Source organism: Neomonachus schauinslandi, chromosome 5 (assembly GCF_002201575.2).
Source record: "Neomonachus schauinslandi chromosome 5, ASM220157v2, whole genome shotgun sequence".
In the NCBI taxonomy this organism is placed as follows: Eukaryota; Metazoa; Chordata; class Mammalia; order Carnivora; family Phocidae; genus Neomonachus; species Neomonachus schauinslandi.
The window spans coordinates 17,326,048-17,346,197 of NC_058407.1; the positions used below are offsets into that span (position 1 = coordinate 17,326,048).

The 20,150-nt window shown below is 36.3% G+C and overlaps 1 protein-coding gene across 1 annotated transcript in view; it reads left to right on the forward strand.

Moving 5' to 3' along the window:
* SLC41A2 (solute carrier family 41 member 2) overlaps positions 1–20,150 on the forward strand; it is an 85,393-nt gene that overhangs the window by 14,947 nt on the left and 50,296 nt on the right. The window contains exons 2-4 of the mRNA XM_021687591.2: positions 4,255–4,362; positions 15,805–15,876; positions 19,130–19,274. Of these exons, the coding sequence (XP_021543266.2) occupies positions 4,255–4,362; positions 15,805–15,876; positions 19,130–19,274 (325 nt within the window). The remainder of the gene's footprint in view (positions 1–4,254; positions 4,363–15,804; positions 15,877–19,129; positions 19,275–20,150) is intronic.

Consider the following 20,150-nt stretch of genomic DNA (forward strand, 5'->3'; position numbering starts at 1 on the left):
AATGTCTTTTCCTTAAGACCAGGGACAAGGCAAGGATGTCTGCACTCATTACCTTTATTGAACACAGTGTGGTAAGGCAAGGGGGAAAAAAAGGCATACAGATTTATAAGGAAAACTAAAACTTGGTATTTGCAGATGATGTGATTGCCTACTTTGAAAATCCCAAGAAATCTACAAAGAAAGCTCCTAGAACTGACACATGAGTTCAGCAAAGTCACAGGATACACAATACATACAAAAAATAAATTCTATTTCTATGCACTACAATGAATAAGTGGACATTGAAATTAAAGGTACAGTAACATTTTTCAAAGAATAAATACCTATATATAAATCTAACAAAATATGTACAGGACTTGTATGCTGAAAGCTATAAAACCCTTATGAAAGTAATCAAAGATCTAAATAAATGGAGAGTCATGCCATATTCATGGCTTGGAAGACTCAACATAATAAAGATGTCAGTTTTCCCCAAATTGATACATGGTTTAACAGAACTTTTTAAACTCCAGATTTTTTGTAGATAATATTCTAAAATTTATATGCAAAGGAAAAGAGAATAGCTTTAACAGGTTTGAAAAATAAAGGGGGAAGGATGAATTTACCTGATGTCAAGCTGATTAACATGGCTACAGTAGTCAAGACTCTGTGGTATTGGTGGAGGGACAGATATGTAGATCAGTGCAACTGAATAGACAGCCCAGAGGTGGACCCACACAAATATGTTCAGCTAATTTTTGAGACAGGTGCAATGGAGAAAAAAAATAGCCCTTTTAGCAAATGGTGCTAAAACAATTAGACATCCATAGGCAAAGAAATAAACCTCAACCTAAGTCTTTACTGAAAAATAAACTAAAAAAAAAAAAAAGAACTCAACATGGATCACACATTTAAATATGAAATGTAAAACTAGAAAACTTTTAGAAAAATATAGTAGAAAATTCTCAGTATCTAGGGCTAGGCAAAGATTTCTTAGACTTCACCAAAAGCAGGATCCATAAAAGGAAAAATGGATAAATTGGACTTCATCAAATAAAATTTTGTTCTGTGAATGACCTTATTAAAAGGATAAGCCAAGCTGCCTAGTGGAAGAAAATATTTGCAAAGCACATACCTGACAAAAGACTAGAATATATAAAGGACTCTCAAAACTCAACAGTTAAAAAAATGAGAAAATTGGCAAAGCGACATAGAGACATAGACACCAAAGAGTGTGTACAGATGGCAAATAAACATGAGATGTTCAATATCTTTAGCCATTAGAGAAATGCAAATGAAAATCACTATGAGATATCACTACACACCCATCAGAATAGCTATAATAAAAATAGTAAAACTTTGAAATGCTGTTAAGCATGTAGAGAAATGGTATCACTCATACATTGCTGATGGGAATTTAAAACAGAACAGCTACTCTGGAAAACACCTTGACAGTTTCCTTTTTTTTTTTTAAGATTTTTAAAAAATTATTATTTAGAGAGAGAGTGCGCACGCATGCATGCATGAGTTGGAGGAGCAGAGGGGGAGGGACAGGGAGACTCCATGTGGAGTGTGGAGCCTTGGGGGGTGGGGAGTCCATCTCATGACCCTGGGATCATGACCTGAGCTGAAACCAAGAGTCTGATGCGCTTAACCGACTGAGCCACCCAGGCACCCCTTGACAGTTTCTTAGAAACAAACACACACACAAACAAAAACTAAAACTAGGTACTATCATGTAACCTAGCAATTGCATTCCTGGGCATTTATGCCAGAGAATGAAGACTTATGTTCACACAAATCCTGTACATGAATGTTTATAGCTCCTTTATTCATAATAGCCAAGAACTGGATACAACCCAGGTAACCTTCAACAGTTGAATGGTTAAATAAACTTTGGTAAATCACACAAGTCACACAGTAAAAGTAGTAAGAGTCAGAATTCCAACCTAGGTAATCTGACCCTGAAGCCCTTCTCTTTGAGTTAAGTACTATATTGCTTCTCACTACTCTCAAATATCCCAAATGCTGTCTCTGGACACTCCAGGATTGCTGTGGGATTTTTAAAAAATTTTGAAGGAAGCGCAATGATATTTCTTGGACACTCTACAGACTCAAGGTGGTTCAACACTTCCACATCGCATCACACATTTCTCTTGATGACTAGATTTTCAGTGGTTCTGTGAAAAAAAGCAAGTGTCACACAAAAACCAATATAGAACAAAAAATGAAGGTGGCGGTGTCCAGTTCCAAGGTTTGAGAAGTTGTGCAGTGACCAACAGGTACACATACCCCATTAATAAGTAATTATGGTGATATGACATAAAATATTTTTTTCAGTGTATTTGTATTATTTCTACAAATGGCTACTAAATCGTTAGGAAATAAATAACTTGTTGGTTGTTTGGACCAACTCCTTAATAAATAGGATCTTTAGGTGTTTCTTTTAGCCTAGAGGTGTCATGAAAACTGAGAAAGTTTGGGAACTTCTAGAAGCACACCTCTGCAGGTGTAGGGAAAAGAATATAGAATTTATTTGGTATGAGATAGGAAAACAATAATGGAGAGTTCTTATTATAGCAATGCTAAGGTAATAGTGACTTCACAGTAATTCTTATGGGAGTATTTGATTTGAATTGAACTTGGAAAGGATGGGAGTAACCAAAAGGAGTTCATCCAAACGGATCCAAAGTGTGATGACATGTAGGAGCTAGACTGATAGAGATACTTGCATATTATTCTCGTGTTTCTAAAATTAAGTCAAATAGCTAGGATCTTAAAATGATGACTTAGGTAAAATGTATTCCTGAATTCCTGAATTGTTAAAAGTAACACCTATCTCATAGGTTTGTTGTGAAGCTTAAATGAGTAAACCAAAAGAAAACAGTGCCCGGCATATACCAAGCAATCAGTAGAGTTGAATATTGTTAATATTTGTTAGTACTATTATCTTTTTCATTATCATCATTATTACCACCACCACTTACATCTCTGAAGGAGGCATATCCCACTAGCATAGCAGAATTCTTAACCCATCGTAAAACATGGAAAGATTATTTCTTAGTTTTTTAGGAGGTTAAGAAATCTGGGATCAGCTAGGCCCCCAGTGCTTTTTTTAGGCTCATCCTTAATTGGCTTGAACCCTGGAGGGATTCCCTTGCATATCTTTTGAGTCAGGATTTTACCACCAAAGACTGATCTGATAAACATTTCCTAACCTCTTTAGGTCCTAGTTCTATATCTATTTGAAACAACCTCTAAGGCAACTTTGGGGACGAATTGAATTTTTCTTTCATTTATCTGATGGATTTAAGTTTTACTTCTCTCACCTGTTTTGGTAGTAATGACAAAGCTGCATTCTTGATATTTTTTGGCATAAATCAATATGTTGGTCCATAAAGTCTGTTACTGGGACAATCACTTCTTAATGGCATTAGCAAAGTAGCAGATTGTGTTATTAAGTGATTTGTGTGGGTTTTTTTCACTTTATAAAGTACTTTAACATGTTATTTTCATTATCATGGTAGTTTCCCAAGGGCTAGACAGGGCAGACATTATCTTCATTTCATGGATGAAGAAATGGAGATCCGAAAGTCAGATGACTCATCCAGGATTACGCAGCTAGGTTATGACAGATCCATGCCTAGAATCACAAATCTTCTAATTTCCAATTTAGTGCTTTTTTATTGATCCTGTGCTCTGGAGCCTCTTGCCTCACACCCTAAAATGGGAACCAGAGCATAGGATGGCTCAGAACTCCCAAGGTCCATTCTCTGTCCATCTTCTGGCCTTGGGAAAATCATTTAACTTCTCTGAATCTTTATTTCTTCATCTGTGAAATTAAATAATAATATTACTATACTTTTCCTGTGGGGTTGTTATAATTAGTGTTGGAACCAAGATTCAAATCCAGATGGTCTTGTTCTTGAGTCTGTGCTCTTAACTACTAGTTATACTGACTCCTGTCCTCATTAAGGGATAAAGTAAAATTTAAGGGTATCAAAGTTGTGGAGCAAGCTAGAGGTATTTGGGGATGTAGTGACTGTATCAGCTATCACTCCCAATTTAACTCAATCTTCTAAAGCAACTCAAGGCTTCAGAGCTCTGGAGAATAGAGTTAAGCTAAATGTTCACTGATTAAATGACCTGTGTTATTGCAAAATGTAGATGCGACATTGGGAAAAAAGGCTGAGATTTTTAGAAATGTCTTTTTTCTAAAGTATTTTTTAAAGAGTATCAGAAAATTCTGTTTTTTTTTTTTTTTTTTCCTTACAGCCCTGGGGGGTGTTCAAAAAGGTAACAGAAGTTTTCATTTTAGTTCCTGCACTTCTTGGTCTCAAAGGGAACTTGGAAATGACATTGGCATCCAGATTATCCACTGCAGTAAGTTTTTTCCTACCTCTAAGTATGTATATTACCTTTACTCTTTCTTTCTGGGAAGAAGAACTTGTATCAGTCAAGTTTTTTTCCTCTATCTGACAAATTTCTGGACCTCAGGGATATGCTAAGTAGTAATGCCTGGTAACATACCCTGAAGGTTCTCTAGGTTGGCTAATTTGTGAATTATAGGCCCTCCTTCATCCTGAGAAGTAGTATACTTGCCTATTTTGCATCCAGAGCATTCTGGAAATTCTCATCAGTGCTTAAGACATGGGCCAAGTTAGATATTGAGAGTCTGTATGGTTCAATGGTTGGTTGATTGGTATTTAAACCTTTTGTGGTTATAAGAGTAATACATCCTTATTGCAAAAACTGAAGACAAGGGAAAAAATTACAAAGAAGAAAATTTAAAACCACTCCAAATTCTTCACCTAGACATAATCATATATTAATATTTTGGTATGGATTCTTCTATACTTGGATATCTGTCTGTACTTGGATAACTATACTTATACATAGTTAGGCATAATATAGATATATACTGTATATTTTTAGAAAGAACAGGAATCATATATTCTCTCTCTTAAAATCTATGATACCCATTTGAAGATATACCATGATCATCTTTCTATATCAATATAAACCTATGTCATTATTTTTATTGGCTATGTACTTTTCCCTTATATAGCTCTCCTACAATTTAGTCCATCATCTATTATTGGATATATAGGCTCTTTCTAATGTTTTGCTATTATAAACAATGTTATAATGAATACTTTTATACATACAGTTTTGCATTCTTTTATTTCTTTTGGGCATATTCTAGGATTGTAACTAAAACTGTTTAGGAAAAAAATGCATTCTTTTAAGGCTTTAGCTACATATGCTAAATGTTTTAAATGTTGCCAGTTATGGGGTTCTGAGTTATTTTTAGAAGCCCAAAGGACATTATTCTCTCACTGTAAGGTTTGTTGGGGGTTCACCATTGTGCAACCAAATTATGTTGGTTAAAATCATGTTGCTAGTGGGGTTCACTTCAGTGAACCATCTACCCATTTAATGTTAGTCAGAAATTAGGCTGTCAGAGGTTATTACTAATTGCAGTACCTTTAGTATATGAAGTTAGGGGTTTTTTTGTTTGCATAGAGAGGCTACAGCAGATAAGCCCATCTATGAACCTGGGGCAAAAAATTTGCATATCTAAAGGTAATCAAGAAGCTAAACAACTGTGTTGGTGATAGGATACAGATGGAAATTCATTACTTTTTGGCATCATGGAAGCCAGTTACATTGCTCCATTGTTAAACTTTTAGATCCGAGGTTTAAAGACAAAGTTTTCTCAAGCGATCATGTGAAGCCATTAAGTACATGTAAAAATATTTTAAAAAATATGTTAGGACAGCAATCTTAGACTTACCTGAAAATATTTAGAAAGCATCATCAAGCAATGTACAAAACTTCAGTTTATGGAATTACTTAATGAAATTACATTATCACCATCAACCAAATCTTCAAACCTAAGAATTAAAGAGGAAATATCTTTCATCAATTATAATGAGAGGAAAGAAAGTCCAGTAATTTGGTAACACCATCATTCTTAGAGTATCTAAATTGGCAAAACTAGCCCAAGCCAATCTTGATTCTCTAATGACTTCGTTTTAAAGTGGGCATCTATATAGTATTACATATAGGAAGTATAGTGACCATGGGATCGATCTAGTAGCTCTCAGTGCTTAGAAATGATTTCTAAAAAATGTAATACTAAGATGGTAATATACTTTTTAAAAATCTGATTAAATTTCACATTCTAGTATCTCAGAAGTTCATTATATAATGTTGACATTTGGTGTCAACTGAATATTGATTTCACACTTGGTGTTCTGCCAGAATATATGTCCATTTTACCGCTAGCTTTTATCTTAAAAAACAAAACAAAACCTTTTATGTAGTTTTACCAATGTTTTCGGCGTTAGTGAAATTATATACATGTGTTCCATTTACCATCTTTTTCCCCCAGTGATCTACATTTGCATTATGCTTTAAGAACTGGTGGGGCAGCAAAAAAAAAAAAAAAAAAAAAGAACTGGTGGGTCAGCAAGGTAAAACTTGATCTAAGAGTTTATGGCCAGGGAGGGGAATAAAGAAGAGGTGTTGAAAAACAAAACTGACAACATTTAAAGGAAAAGGAAGTTATTGGAATGAGAGTTAAAAGGTAGCTTTAGTTTCATTTTGTTGGAAAATGAACTTTGTTCTGATAAATATAGTTAAGCATACAAGCTTTTAAGCAACTTGATAACTCTGCCCGGAAAACTGAAATTTTGGCCAGCTTATCTCAAAGAAAATATTTCTAAAAGCAACATTCTTGAGCATTTTCCAATATTTGTTTAGATTCAAGTAAGAGATGAAACATGCCACTCCATTTTGAAATAGGCTCTGCTATAGGGAAGCTGGTTGAAAAGGGAATATGCTACAAATTAATTTGTTTATATTACCATTAACACTGAATAAAGGTGAATTTAATCTTAATTTTTTAATTTGAACTTTCGTTTATTTGTTGTGGCATTTATATTTTATGTTAGATATTTCCATCAAATGTCTGGTTACTTTTATTCATATTTAGGAGAGGGGAACTCCAAAGCTGATTAGAAGCAAAGCCCATGGGAGGAGTTGATCAGCCAGTGTCCTCACTGCAAAGTGAGCTAGCTGGGCCTTTCTTTGGGAAGGGAGAGGTGGAGTTCATGTCTTCCATAGATCAAGAATTTTGTCACTGATTATAAGATATTTGAGTCATAAACTGAAGAAATTACTTAGTTCTCTAAGCAATGAAGACACCACAAACTAGATGAATATACTGTGTTATCATAGCTTGATGCCATGAGTTACTACTTTTCTGTCTACTAATTTGTTTACTTTTATTTTTTGAGGCTATTGAAGATAGGCACAGCTCAGTCAATGTCAAAGGCCAGAGGCAGGACTGCTGTTGATATGTTAGATCAATGATTCTCAAAGTGTGGTCTCTGATAAGCATGGTTAGCAACTTGTTAGAAATGCGAATTCTCAGCACCACCCCAAAGCTACTGAGTCACAAACTCTGGGGGTGTGGCTCAGCAATCTGTATCATAACCACAGCGACTCCGATACATCAAAGCTTGAGAGCCACTGTGTTAAATGAACAACATAGAGGCCAATGGGGTTGGGACCAAGTGAGAGAAAGGGAATGTAACAGGGCATGAGATCACCTTGTGGGCCATTGTAAGGACTTTGCCTGTTGTGGGAAATGGAAAGCCACTGAAAGGTTTTGAACAGAGGAGTGCTGTGATCTGATAGATATTTTTAACAGATTATTTTAACTGTTGTGCTGACACAGAGATAATAAAGGGCCAAAGACTAAAGCAGAGAGACAAGTTAAAAGTCTGTTGCAATAATACGGGCTAAGGTGATGCTGGCTTGGGTCAAGGTGGTAGCAGTGGATATAGTGAGACATAGTTGGAATCCAGAACTAATTTTCAGAGAGAGATGACAAGACTGGCTGATGGATTAGCTGAAATTAAATACTGGGAGTAGTCACTTGAAAAATCTCAGGATTCGGGCGCCTGGGTGGCTCAGTTGGTTAGGTGACTGCCTTCGGCTCAGGTCATGATCCTGGAGTCCCGGGATCGAGTCCCACATCGGGCTCCCTGCTCAGCAGGGGGTCTGCTTCTCCCTCTGCCCTCTTCCCTCTCGTGCTCTCTGTCTCTCATTCTCTCTCTCTCAAATAAATAAATAAAATCTTTAAAAAAAAAAATCTCAGGATTCGAGAGGGGTAAAAGTAAACAAATTAGGGGGCGCCTGGGTGGCTCAGTTAGTCGGGCGACTGCCTTCGGCTCAGGTCATGATCCTGGAGTCCCAGGATCGAGTCCCATATCAGGCTCCCTGCTCTGCGGGGAGTCTGCTTCTCCCTCTGACCCTCCCCCCTCTCATGCTCTCTCTCTCTCTCTCTCTTTCTCTCTAATAAATAAAATAAAATATTTAAAAAAAAAGTAAACAAATTAGTAGATGGAAAAGTAGTAACTCATGGCACCAAGCTATGATAACATACTATATTCATCTAGTTTATAATATTTTCATTGCTTAGACAACTTGATCTCAAGTTTGCCAGGTGGAGTACTACCATTCTTACAGAGTGCTAGGGAATTGTTGCCAGCTATATTCTAATTCTGATACTCTATCAACTATTAAAGCAACTCTAGGTTAAAGACTTCTCTTTTTTTTTTAGAGGAGGGGAGAGAAAGAGAGAGAGGAAGAGAGGGATGGGGAAGGCCAGAGGGAGAGGGAGAGAGAGAGAATCTCAAGCAGACTCTCCACTGAGTGCAGAGCCCGACTTAGGGCTCGATCCCACAATCCTGAGATCCTAAGATCATGACCTGAGTGGAAATCAAAAAGTCTGATGCTTAACTATCGACTGAGCCACCCAGGCACCCCCTAGGTTAAAGACTTAAAGCAAAATCCCCAGAGCCTCACCTTCGACGGACTCTTCACTGACTGTTCTCTACTTGAAATTTTTTATTACCCTTGACGTTGAGACCCCATGCTAAATTCCTTCCACCTCATTCATGACTTCCTCTTAGTCTACTCTTTCGGTTTCTTTTTCTTTGCTTATCTTGATCTGAGGTTTTCCTGAAGTATTAGTACCTTGTTTTCATGTTCTCTGTCAATAATTTCACGTAGTCCAACATTGCTTGCACATTGCTGATTGCTAACTCTTGGATCTGTATTTCCAGCCTCCTTCCTGACCTCCAGAGCTGAATTTTCAATTGTCTGTACCACTCACTACATTCAAAACTAAATTCATTATTTTCTCTTACTCTACCTGTGCTTTCTATATTTCTTACCATTCATCCCCTCCCTTCTATCCAGTTAATGTCTAGGCTGTCAGTTCAACCTATGAAATCCCTCTCCCCTTCCTCTTATGCCCCACCTGCCACTACCTTAATTTAGTTGTCTATTGTCTTTAATTGGGACTGCTGTGGCGGATTCGTACCTGTACTCCCTGGTTCCAGGGAAAAGGGTCAGTGAGTATAATTTTTTTTTTTAACTTAAAACAAGTACTATTTGAAAGTTAGCTTTTTCATTTATGGTCAAAAAATAATTCTTTTAAAAATTTTACAACTTTCCTATGTAGTATTTATTTTCACTTGTAAAAGTAGGAGTAAAAATTATAGCTATAGAAGGCCAGGCTATGATTACTTTAATCTTTTTGCCCCGTTAAAGAGTCTTTTCTCATTTGTATGATTGTCTGCAGGAGAATCAGGGTAAATGAGCTTATAGGATTATAAGGAAGGCTTTGGGTAAGTATATAGATCGAGAACTTAAAACATAAGATATCAGATATAGCCTACTCAATCATGGAAGGACAGTTGTCTTTGAAACTTGTTATTCTGTAAAGGTAAAGGTTAAATGTTCCAAGATAAAAAGATACTTCAATAAAAAGATTTCCTATTTTAACAAGGAAGATTTAATAATGATGAATTCAAATCAACTTTATTTTGCCCTCTTACTTGAGTCAAAATTTATCTCTAAATTATAATGATTAACTTGAACATTTTTTTCTTGATTTTAATCTTTTCAACAGGAGATATATATTATGGTAGATAATTGTTGTGGATATATAACAGTAGTATATAATTAGAAAATAATCCAAGTAGAGTGAGTCTATAAATTGTTGGGTTTAAGTTCTATTATCTGAGGTCTAAAATTTTCTCCTTCTGGATGCTAGATATAAGAGTCAAAAATGGCATCCACTGTCCTAAAGACAACATATTTTTAAAGCCTGTAAATCTATTTTCCTGGAGCAAATTGCCTAGCACAGTTTAATTAGCACTTTTCCACTTTAGGCAAAACTGATTTCTCTTGCCTCAAATGTCTTCTCAGAGAACTCTTGATTTCTGAAATTATTTTGTAACATTCTACCTTTTTAATTCATTAATTCAAAAAATATTTTCAAACCGTTTACAATATACCAAGTGCTATTGTGTGCTAGGGAATCAGCAATAAATAAAACAGAAAATGTTCCTGCCTTCACTGAGCTTACATTCCAGTAGAGGGATGTGAAAAAGTGGGCAAAACCTTTCCCTAATAATTTTAAGTTAGACTTCCAGTTCAAATTGTAAAACTTCTAAAATAAAGAAAAATTAAACCACAAATAATGATATTAATAACTATGGCATAATTTTGATATAGTTACAATCTCAGTATTGTTTCCTAAATTTGGCATATTATCAATTTTGCCAGTTCTTGTCGTAAAACCTGATTGTTAGATACAAATGAAACTGCATATTCCTCTTAGTTCATAGAGTATGTTTCTTAAGTTATAAATACCAATCTACAGCCATAGCTTTGGGGGAATGGAACTACTTAGGTTTAATCTAAAACTGTTTTAGTCATCTAGATTCCTAACTCCCCCCTTTCTTTGAAGCTTTACTGAGGTATAATTGACACAAATCTTCTACACAAATTCAAAGTCCACAACTTGATGAGTTTTAATACATAGTATGTACATGTGAAACCTCTACTGCAATCTAGATTATGAGCATAGGCATCACCCCCGCACATTCAGAAACACATTAGAGTGTGTGTATGCATGTATGTATGTGTGTATTTTGCCATATTATGTTTTATAAAAATATTTCAAGCACGTAAAAAATATATAATAAGGTTTCTAATTCCAGTTAATGGCAAAATGAAGTAATGAGTGACCTTTCCAGAGATTAACGATTAGAGAACCTAGACAAACTGAAGGCAATAGAAAGTGATCAAAAACAGGTAGAAACTGAGTTCACCCTTAAAAGACCATGTCTACAATGGGTAAGAATTGCAGTTTGTAGCTTTTTTGCCTGAGGGAGTTTCCCCAGTCCTTGGATCTCATGTGGCAGAAAACCCACAGTCTTGCCAGTTTGAGGTGACAGAGGTCAGGGAGTCTGACAAAAAATAAAGCCAAAAAACAAAAAAAACAAAACAAAAAAACAACTAGACAGAAACATGAGAGGGGCCTATACTTGAAAGACAAATACACTGGCTAAGATTTGTGAGTTTTTTGCTCTTTTTTTTGACCAAATGCCTTTTGTGACTTGTACATCGTTATAGTGGCAGAAAGTGGAAGTTTTATTGTCTTGAATTATTAGATAACAGAGCTTGGAGCTGACAGAACAGGTAGAAATTTATGGAGAAATTCCAACAGTAAGAGAACAGTAGAAAGCATGAGCCCCAAAATCTGGGTATAAGTTCTGCTCAGATCTTTGGCTGACCAGTAAACTACATAGGTGCAGGGATGATCCCTAACGGCTAAGCTAAAAAGCAATAGTTGGTAGCTGAAAGAACCAGCTTTGCTAAAAGCAAAGATATGAGCTGCTCTACACTGTGAGAGAGACAAGAGTCTGTAGTTTGAGTCTAGGCAAACTAGACTCAGGGACTAGAAGGGAAATCCAGTAATGCTTAGAAGAACATATCAGAATCATTCTTTTTTTAAAAAATATTTTATTATTTATTTGACAGAGAGAGTGAGATAGTGAGAGCAGGAACACAAGCAGGGGGAGTGGGAGAGGGAGAAACAGGCTTCCCGCAGAGCAGGGACCCCAATGTGGGGCTCCATCCCAGGACCCTGGGATCATGACCTGAGCCAAAGGCAGACGCTTAATGACTGAGCCACCCAGGTGTCCCCATTATCGGAATCATTGTAACACATTATTACACTGTCTAGTTTTTAACCAAAAATTATTAGACGTAGGAAGAAACACAACAGTGTGATTCATATTTAGGAAAGTGAGATTCGTATTCAGTCAATGGAAAGTGACTCAAAGTAGGCCCAGATGTTGGATTTAGCAGAATCTTTCAAAGCATCTAGTGTAAATATGTTCAAAGAACTAAAGGAAAAAATGTTAAAAGAATTAAACAAATGTATGTATTAATGAGTGACCAGATAGGGAATCTTAAGAAAGAAATCATAGACAAAAAGCTGAGATTATTTCCTTTCCTAGTTGCCAGACTTTTAAATTTACCAATTATGTGTTTTTAAATAAAATTTTTGATTATAGCAGTACATGTTCAGCAATGAAAATTTGAAAAATTCACTAATGAACAAAGAAGAAAATAAAAATTATCCACAAGCCCGTCATTTAGAAATAACAATGGTTAACATTCAGGTTTATTTTTTATATACCTTTTTTGGGGGAGCACATATTTAATATACATATATTTTTAAATATTTTATTTATTAGAGAGAGAGCACAAGCAGAGGGGGAGGGGCAGGGGGAGAGGGAGAAGCAGACTGCCTGCTGAGCAGGGAGCCCAATGCAGGCTTATCCCAGGACCCTGGGATCATGACCGGAGCCAAAGGCAGACGCTTAAGCAACTGAGCCACCCAGGTGCCTATATATATATATATTTTAAGACTAATACTTCAATGGAGACTTTCAGTAGCCTTGTTTCAACTATTTACATATTAAATGTATTTTTCCAAAATCAATTATAGTATTTATAAATCTATAATTTCAGGGTCATTCCAACCCACTTCTGTCTTTAGTCCCAATAAATCTTAAAGCCTATCCATAACTCATGTACTTCAGGGTCAGATAAGTAACATATACATCTATGAAGAAGAGGGGTGTAGAGATTATAAAAAGTAGAGACTACAGACTCACCCTAAGACATTTAGATTTAAAAAATTAAAACCACTGCGTTGGCCAAAACAACACATCTTCAGGCTCTGACCACCTCAGCTCTACTCTTTCCTTTAAAACTAGCTAGTGTGTGGGGCGCCTGGGTGGCTCAGATGGTTAAGTGTCTGCCTTCGGCTCAGGTCATGATCCCAGGGTCCTGGGATCAAGCCCCACATCGGGCTCCTGGCTCAGCGGGGAGCCTGCTTCTCTCTCTCTGTCTGCCTCTCCCCCTGCTCATGCTCTCTCTTTCTGTCTGTATCTCTGTGTCTCAAATGAATAAATAAAATCTTAAAAAAAAAAACAAAAAACTAGCTAGTGTCTTTGCAAAAATATTGGTCTATTTTTCTAGTACTTTAAAATAAATTAATTAATCTGGGTTATGTAGAAGTCTTTATCAGGTCATATCCCACTATACTTTGTCAACTTCCAAGTTCTTAGTTTTTCCTAACTGAGTACCATCAGGTCAGTTAATCTAATAAAAGTAGGTTTAGCAAAGGTCTTTAGGCAGAACTCATTCTTCTTCTTCTCTACTCTGGAAAAATTTAGATGGTTCATCTTAATCCTAGGCCACTGGACAATATAGTAGGTCAGCCCAGTTTTTGGTTCAGTTTTTACAATATGAAGGCAACAAAGGTCAGTATTCTGTATCCTGCAAAATTCCCACTTCCACCCCCAATGCCCCGCCCATACCATAAGTATTTTCCCTAAGTAGTTAAATTTGGATCAACACTTCTCTTTTCTTTTTAAAATCCTTGCTCTAAAAATCTTTGCTTTATTAAAAAAAAGTGATTATTATTTGTGAATATACTCCACTTTGTGTTTATTTCACATAATACATTGTGATTTCACACCCAAAATTATATTTCATGAATATGAAATATGTTTTATTTCACATCATACATTAACTTGCTATTTATTATTCATGCTAGACTAAAAGGACTCTAGATTCAGAGACTTAGAGATCTGGAAGGGACTTAGAAATTGTGATCATCATCAATTATTAAACAGATTAATTGAATAGTGTGACATTGTTCTATCAGTATGGGTTTGGTCAGTAGAACTGCCATGGTATATATTGTGGCAATAAGGAATTTAATAGAACAATTTGGGCTAACACAAATGTGGGAGAAGTAACGATCTGTGATGGGGGGGGTCAGAGAAATAGCCTGAAGCACTGGAGCAGGGGAAGAAAGCCATGGGTGCATTGCAGTGTACATCTCTGGATGCCTACTATGTCTGACTACCAAGACCTTACAGAAATAATGGCCTCTCCTTCGCTTCTGCCTTCCAAATCTTAGGCAAGTTCCTGTCACTGGCAGACTGTAACCTGCAGCTCTAAGGAAGAGAATTTTGAAGAAGGTAGTTCCAGGATTTAGAAGGGACTGGTGGCGATGGTACCAAGTGAATCTGGCACCATAGCATACCTAACACATAGCATCCATTCGTTCTGTGACTCACCTTTCTTGACCTTCTTCCAGACCTTAGTATATGTGTGATCCACCTCTACTGATTATCAAGCAATTCTGGAGTCTTGACATCTTTTACTTTTTCATGGAATCATGTTAGATTGCTTCCTATACCTATAGACCTCTTTCTAAAAGTTATTAAAGATAACACTAATTTCTGTCATGCCTATTTCTTGAACACTAAACCTGAAGTAGATGCACTCTTTAAACATTGCTTGTACCTTATTACTCACTGAAGCAAAGACTGAGGTTGTTAGAGCTACAAACACAGATTTCATGAAAAATGTAGATTTCCAGGCTTAGGGAAGAAATCTGCAAATAAAACCAGCATGAATAATTATACTGAAAAACTGAGAAACCTTAATATTTGCATTGCTGGGTACTTTGAGACTAGAGCCCAGAGGGAGGTTTGAGAATTCCAAACTGATAGTAGAAATGTTGACGTAGCACTTAATCTGCTGGCCTGAAGCCAGTGAGCTAAACTCTAGTCTGTCCATAAACTACCCACAAATAACAACCCTTATGTATCTCCCACTTTACCCATTCACCTATCTTCCATGACCAAGCAGATGATGAATAATTGAAACCCAGCTCAGTATGTTTTTTATTAATAAAGATCGTTCACTGCTTTCCAAATGATTGCATTAGAAAAATGACAGATTTGGATATACGTGTTTTGAATCCTAAATGGTGGAGAAGTAAGGATTTTCCTTATAGAGCAATTGAATAATAATTTTTCAGAGAGTATTCTTCCATTTAGCAGAAAGATATATAAATTTTAATAGTGAGATACATGATCAAACTTTATGTGAACTGAATGAATTTTTTATTGCTAACAGTTTTAGTCTTGACTCAAATATAAATTATGTACATATAAATGATTTGTTTAATCCTGGGTTTTCTGGTCACTAATTCTTCAAATTATGTTAGTTTCATAATATGGAATAGAATGTTATGTAATTTTTTATATTGGGCCTCAGTACACAAAATTTAGCATGTTAGGATAACATTTGATGATGTTAATTGTAAACAGTGTACTAATTTGTCCACTAGTTCTTGTGAGCTAGTAATTAAATTAAAAAATATATTTTTCTAAACATCTTGGGCAAGATAAATGTGAGATACAAGACTGGTAGTGAATTCAGGATTATATTTAAAGTACAATGTGAGTTCATCAGATTTACTAAAGAATTATCTTTGGCTTTAAGACTTCATCTCCTTGTTTAAACAGAGTTAAAGCATATAGATTAGTCAGTAATAGATGATGAAAGTATCTATTTTAACAGGTAAATATTGGGAAGATGGATTCACCCATTGAAAAGTGGAACCTCATAATTGGCAACTTGGCTTTAAAGCAGGTGAGTGCACATGAACAGACACTTCTCAAAAGAAGACACACAAATGGCTAACAGACACATGAAAAAATGTTCAGCATCATTAGCTATCAGGGAAATTCAAATCAAAAACACACTGAGATATCACCTTACACCAGTTAGAATGGCAAAAATTGACAAGGCAAGAAACAACAAACATTGGAGAGGTTGTGGAGAAAGGGGAACCCTCTTACACTGTTGGTGGGAATGCAAGTTGGTACAGCCATTTTGGAAAACAGTGTGGAGGTTCCTCAAAAAATTAAAAATAGACCTACCCTATGACCCAGCAATTGCACTCCTGGGTATTTACCCGAAAGACACAGATGTAGTGAAAAGAAGGGCCATATGCACCCCAATGTTCATAGCAGCAATGTCCACAATAGCCAGACTGTGGAAAGAGCCAAGATGCCCTTCAGCAGATGAATGGATAAAGAAGATGTGGTCCATATATACAATGGAATATTACTCAGCCATCAGAAAGGATGAATACCCAACTTTTACATCAACATGGATGGGACTGGAGGAGATAATGCTAAGTGAACTAAGCAGAGAAAGTCAGTTATCATATGGTTTCACTTATTTGTGGAACATAAGGAATAGCATGGAGGACATTAGGAGAAGGAAGGGAAAAATGAAGGGGGGAGATCGGAGGGGGAGACGAACCATGAGAGATTATGGACTCCAAGAAACAAACTGAGAGTTTTAGAGGGGAGGAGGGTGCGGGGATGGGTTAGCTCGGTGATGGGGGCACGTACTGCATGGAGCACTGGGTGTTATACGAAAACAATGAATCATGGATCACTACATCAAAAACTAATGATGTATAGTGACTAACATAACATAATAAAATAAAATTAAATAAAAAAAAGTAAAGCAGGTGAGTGATGCACATATTTGTTTACAGATCTTGGGTTTATACATCTTGGGTTTTACCTGTAAGAGTGGAATAAATTTTAGTGCTATTAAGTTTACCAGTTTATTATTTCAGGGGACCCAAAACAATAATTTAGTACCACGAAGAAGTGATAGAATAAATGGATACTCATGACCTCTAAAAAGTTTTCTTTCTCTAGAAATTGATTAGTTTCTTCCAAATATGAAAAATATATAATAAAATATAGAAAAATATATAAATTTTTTTATCGTGTGTTATAGAGCTAGAATTTGAGTATTTGAGTTAATATCTATGGAAATAAATAGTAGCCCTTCATTGCTTAGGTTCTATTTTTCTACTTTAATTTTTTGAAGTAAATCTTCTTTGAACTTTTATATATTATAGTCATATGTTTATTTAAACTGAGTTTTTCTTAATATGTTAATGTTACTAGTGTTCATATAAATGAGAACATTAGATTGTCAGTTACATATACACTAAATCATGGATTATATATAGATTATCTACAGCTCCTTCTGAGCTCAGGTGCATGTCTCTTCGTCCCTAACTACTTCCTACTAGGCCCAAGACACAGGACTGTAGCCCCCTAGTAACTCTGTAGCAAGTGGGCTTAAGGAACACTCACTAATTTTAATGTTAGCTCAATTAGGACATCATATTGAGAAACATGGTTGCAGAAAAGTAATTTCATATATTGCATTTCAAAGACATAGAAATAAAAGAATTTTTGGAATATGGGCTTTAAAAAAATATCTGTGCAGCTGCTTCTAAGATCACGGGGTTGGAAATAAGAAAGTCTGGGATTTTATGTCAGCTCTGACATTAACCAGCTGTATAAACTTTGTTAATTTACTTAACTTTTCTGGGCTTCTTTGCCCCCTTCTATTAAATCACAGTATTGCATTAGAGATGTCAATGTTCCTTTCCAGCTTGAAATTGTAGGAACCTACTCAGGGGTAATAAAATATTTAACAACAAGTAGGTTACTATAAATTAATATATAAATTAAAATTTGAAAATATATTCCATTTTCTTCTTTAAATATTCTAAACTCTTACCAAATAATACAAGTGGTGGTGTAAATTATTCATCACATCATTCTAAGACCTTCCAGCCCAGCTTTTAATTTTTCCTTCCACTCTTCGTCTGCACCCTTCCCTTGTCATCCTCCCTCCCTGCAGATGTTGGTCAGGATGGGAGCCAGAGATGGCTCTGGATTCTACCACATGGATTGGCTCCAGAGAGTCTGTGAGCACCTAGAAATTCTTCTCAAATCTTGAGTGCATCTGTGTTTTCGTCAAGAAAAGAATCTTTACATATTTTTTGCCAGACTGTCAAAGGAGTCCAGGACACAAGCACAATTAGGAATCTGTGAATTAGATTCCCTTAGGGCTTCTTTAGTTCTCACATTCTACTTAATAGGATTCTAAGAGTTCCCAGTGTTACTTTCTTTAGTTGCTGGGTTGCTTTGTGCCAGCACTGTAGGAAGCATTTTTATATTTATGTAACTCATTTAAATCTCAATTTTCAAATTCGGTATTACCGTTGTCACTTTACAGATCATGATTGTGGTTATTCGTGAGGTTACTTTTTAATGTCTGTCCCACCCACCCACCAAGAGCTGGGGGAGAACAGGGGATAAATCTATTTTGACCACTGTGGGGACCGAGACCAAGTGCCTTGTATAGATTCTAAAGATCTTATTTTTATTTATTTGATAGAGAGGGAGCACAAGCAGGGGGAGAGGCAGGCAGAGGGAGAAGCAGGCTCCCCGCCGAGCAAGGAGCCTGATGTGGGACTTGATCCCAGGACCTTGGGATCACGACCTGAGCCAAAGGCAGACGCTTAACTGACTGAGCCACCCAGGCGCCCCTAGATTCTCAATAAATACTTGTTGAATGAACGAATTTAAATAACTTGCCACAAGATTGGGTGATGTAGCCAGGAGGTAAACTCATCATTAGACCATAAAATCAGTCTCTTACCAGCACTGCCTCTGGAGTCAAACTTCAGTTATAAGGGTTGGGTACCTTTCAGTCTTAAGGTTGGTATCCTCTTAGATGATCTGTGGATTACACCGTCAAAGTCACTTGGGGTGCTTGATAAAAACAGATTCCTGGACCCCATTCCATCACCACTGGCACCAGATTATGGCAGTTTGAGAACTCACCACCTTAGGGAATATTAAAACTAGAATAGAGTGCCTTCTTCAAAAGGTAATGATGTAGCTCAATGACCGTATGCAATACTTTCTTCTGACTTTTGGTATGCATATTTACATAATCAAGTAAAAACTGTTTTTGAAATGAATAATTCAGTTGGATTTTCTGAAACAACTTTTAGGTTCAGGCGACAGTGGTTGGTTTTCTAGCGGCTGTGGCAGCAGTTATACTGGGCTGGATTCCAGAGGGGAAGTACTATCTTGACCATTCCATACTTCTGTGCTCTAGCAGTGTGGCAACGGCTTTCATTGCATCTCTTCTGCAAGGTAAGTAAACCTATAAATGTCTCCCCTACAGTCTTTCACTTTCAAATGATTTATTTTCCATGTTGACTCTTTTTATAAAAATGATACTTGTTCATTATAAGATCAACAGGGACAATTTTTAAGTTTTTATTTAAATTCCAGTTAGTTGACATCAATGTAATATTAGTTTCAGGTGTACAATACAGTGATCCAACACGTCCATGTATGACTCAGTGCTCATCAAGATAAGTGTCCTCTTAATCCCCTTCACCTGTTTCACCCATTTCCCTCCATGTACCTCCATTCTGGTAACTACTAGTTTGTTCTCTGCGCTTAACAGTCTGTTTCTTGGTTTGCCTCTCTCTCTTTTTTCCCTATGCTCATTTGTTTGTCTCTTAAATTCCCCATATGAGTGAAGTCATATGGTATTTGTCTTTCTCTGACTTAGTTCTCTTAGTATAATACTCTCCATCCATGTCGTTGGAAATGGCAAGATTTCATTCTTTTTATGGCTTAGTAATATTCCATTGTATATATATATATACCACATCTTCTTTGTCTGTTCATCAGTTGATGAACACTTGGTCTATTTCCATAGTTTGGCTATTGTAGTTAATGCTGCTATAAACATTGGGGTGCAGGTGCCCCTTCAGATCACTACATTTGCATTCCTTGGGTCAATAACCTAGCAGTGCAATTGCTGGATTGTAGGGTATTTCTATTTTTAACTTTTTGAGGAAACTCCACACTGTTTTCCAGAGTGGCCACACACCAGCCTGCATTCCCACCAAGAGTGCAAGAGAAAGAGAAAATTTATTTACATTCTTTTAAAATGTCTTATTTCAGATACACCTATATATGTTATATATAAGCCTTAGTCTAGCACAGGCTTTCTGA